Raw genomic sequence first — 2,550 nt, forward strand, 5'->3', positions numbered from 1 at the left:
GAATTCAGCACACAGTACCGGAGCATTCCGTATTATTTTCTCCCCTGCCACTGTTGCCATGATCCATCTGTGGTCATGCAGAATGTACACTGCTGCATGGCAGGTGGTGGGCTTGACCAAAAAAGATGCAGCAGCACGGCTGATACTTAGCCTTTGCTTAGCCTTTCTAACAGATTACAGCAAAATTATGCATTTTAAATGTCTCACCACCACCTGCTAATTTTTGTTTAGTCTTGTCATGTTGACGAAAACTCAAACCTATGACTGTTAATGTTTTAATCATCAAAGATCTATGTTTATCTCATCAGTTTTCGTTATCATCATCAAAAAAAGGGAGCGTCAACTAAATTATTTCGTAATCGTCATCTTTGACGAAAACAGCACTGCACTAAGGTAAGATAAAAAACACTCTCAACACAGGCTGGAGAGAAATAATCTGGCTTCGATGATTAGGAGCAAGCAGTTTAAATAGAGGGAGGTGCAGGTGGATCAGATGAGCAGTAATAAGAAACCAGGCAGGGTTAGACAGGTGAATGAAATGAATAATTAAGCCTGAGCCTTATTAAAACCTGAGCCTATGTGTGCCATATGGATAGGAAAGTCTTTGCAGGCCAAATTTAATATTAATAATTAATTAATTTAATACAATTCTAGAGTGTCCTCTAAGAAGCTTTTGCAAGGCTTCCCAAACCATTTGTTAAAAATCATACAAATTAAGAAGCTTTTCTAACAATTTCTAGGAGGATCATATAAACTTTAAAAATGTCAGATACTAAAAAACAACAACAATTTACAAAATTTCTTTTTTTTTTTCATTTAGATACAAGGGTAATTATGCAGCATGTGAAAGGATGGCTTTAGTTGTATATTTCACAAACAGAAATGTACATTTTGACTCCTTGGTTGGCTGCAATACAAAATTTTGTAATTGAACAACACATAATATCAAAAAAGTCCATTTTGTAGTCCTTTTTTAATAGACTACAAACCCAAACTAATAATGTTTTGATTAACAGTTTAAATAGATAAGACAAGAGACGGGCTAATTCAGATCCAGTCTAGTCTGCTTCTGTGTCTTTTAACAGAACTGCTATCTCATTGGCGGAGAGAAGTAGGAAATGTGGTGACGTTGTCCAATCAGATTAGAGGTTTATTCCACGGCTTTGCTTCCATTCTGAGCGGCCCGTTATTATTGGAAGTAGCAAGCTAAAAATCGGTAAGTGTTTTTGATTCTCATCTTATATTTCTCTGTTACTAAGTGGGGTGTCAATCACGGGATCACACGCGTGGGATGAGCGAGTTATGGATCATTATTTACTAGTGTTTGGATGAAGAGGTGGGTAGACGAGATGTCGGTGTGCGTCCCCCCCCCCTCCCTACCCAGCTGACTAGACATTTGTGGAGAGAAGCATGGTGAAACACGATTCGCCTCCGAGATCGCCGCTGATGTAACCTAAACACGGGAGGGTCACATTTGGCGTACTTTATTCCTCACGTTAAGATCTGTTGTTTGCGTTTAAACTTGGTAAAGTAGGAACATTTCAGACGCTGCCACTGTGAACCTGGAAACATTCATTTCCAAATATAACCAGGGATGGATTTGTCGCCCACCAGCACGGAGAACCGCAGCACTGAGACCCCCTTGGAGGAGACAGCTGACTTGATAGGGAACTCCCTTCCTGATAGTATGTTAATATTAAGATGTTTAATTTAAAGATGAGGTTAATAATATCGCCTTTTGATTCCTTCAGTGGTGTAGGATTCCTTTCTGACTGTGACCTAAATAAGCACAAGATGGTGCCAGTTCGCTGTTTTGAAACAGTTTCCTCCTCATCAACAGGTCTCCCAGCATCCTGAAGAGATGAATATGTACGCTGTGCCCAGCCCAGGAATACCCGGATGTCCCCCAGGATTAGAGTACCTGACACAGGTATAAACATGTCAAAGTGCATCTAACAAACAAACAAACAAAATATATATATATAGATTGAGACCTAAACTTATTTATTTATTTTCAGTTTAAATTGTACATATTCTATATCCTATTGATTCATTACTATACGTAATTATTTGTTTATTATATTTATATATTTATTATATTATATTTAATATTTTTTATTGCTCCTAAGTAGTCATCCAGGTGGGACAGTTCTAACAGGGGATAGTTAGGATATCTAACTTTCATCCAATATGAAACAACCTATACTGCATATGTGATGTACACCCTTGACAAGAAAAAGCATGCAGATAATATTTTAGGGTATTATATTTGTTTGCTTAGACCTTGTTTTTTTTTTTTGTTTTTTTTAGAAATGAATGAACTCAAATGATTTAAACAGGGTTAGGTTAATTTTTATTTTAGCTAATGTGGTTGGCCTATATCAAGCCCATCAATTAACTACCAAACGAGGATTTAGGGCGGCAGAAAAGGGGGACAGTTGCAGCAGCTGCTAATATAAAACAGGCCACTTTACAGTATTTCTAACATTTGTTTATCAGTATTTACCTCAAAATGAGGTTTATCATAAGGTCAGAATTGAACTAATGCCA

General features: G+C 37.3%; 1 protein-coding gene across 3 annotated transcripts in view; it reads left to right on the forward strand.

Moving 5' to 3' along the window:
• The first annotated feature begins 1,133 nt into the window (after positions 1-1,133).
• LOC107089130 (phospholipid scramblase 1-like) overlaps positions 1,134-2,550 on the forward strand; it is an 11,503-nt gene continuing 10,086 nt past the window's right edge. Inside the window, exons 1-2 of one of the 3 annotated variants that reach the window (XM_015381720.1) lie at positions 1,134-1,216; positions 1,841-1,930. In XM_015381720.1, coding sequence (XP_015237206.1) covers positions 1,862-1,930 — 69 coding nt within the window. In that variant the 5' untranslated portion in view covers positions 1,134-1,216; positions 1,841-1,861. Of the gene's footprint in view, positions 1,217-1,306; positions 1,337-1,475; positions 1,686-1,840; positions 1,931-2,550 lie in introns of those variants that run through there. The other 2 variants (XM_015381722.1, XM_015381721.1) reach the window with 2 other exon arrangements.

Source organism: Cyprinodon variegatus, unplaced genomic scaffold (genome assembly GCF_000732505.1).
Source record: "Cyprinodon variegatus isolate N-32 unplaced genomic scaffold, C_variegatus-1.0 Scaffold240, whole genome shotgun sequence".
NCBI lineage: Eukaryota > Metazoa > Chordata > Actinopteri > Cyprinodontiformes > Cyprinodontidae > Cyprinodon > Cyprinodon variegatus.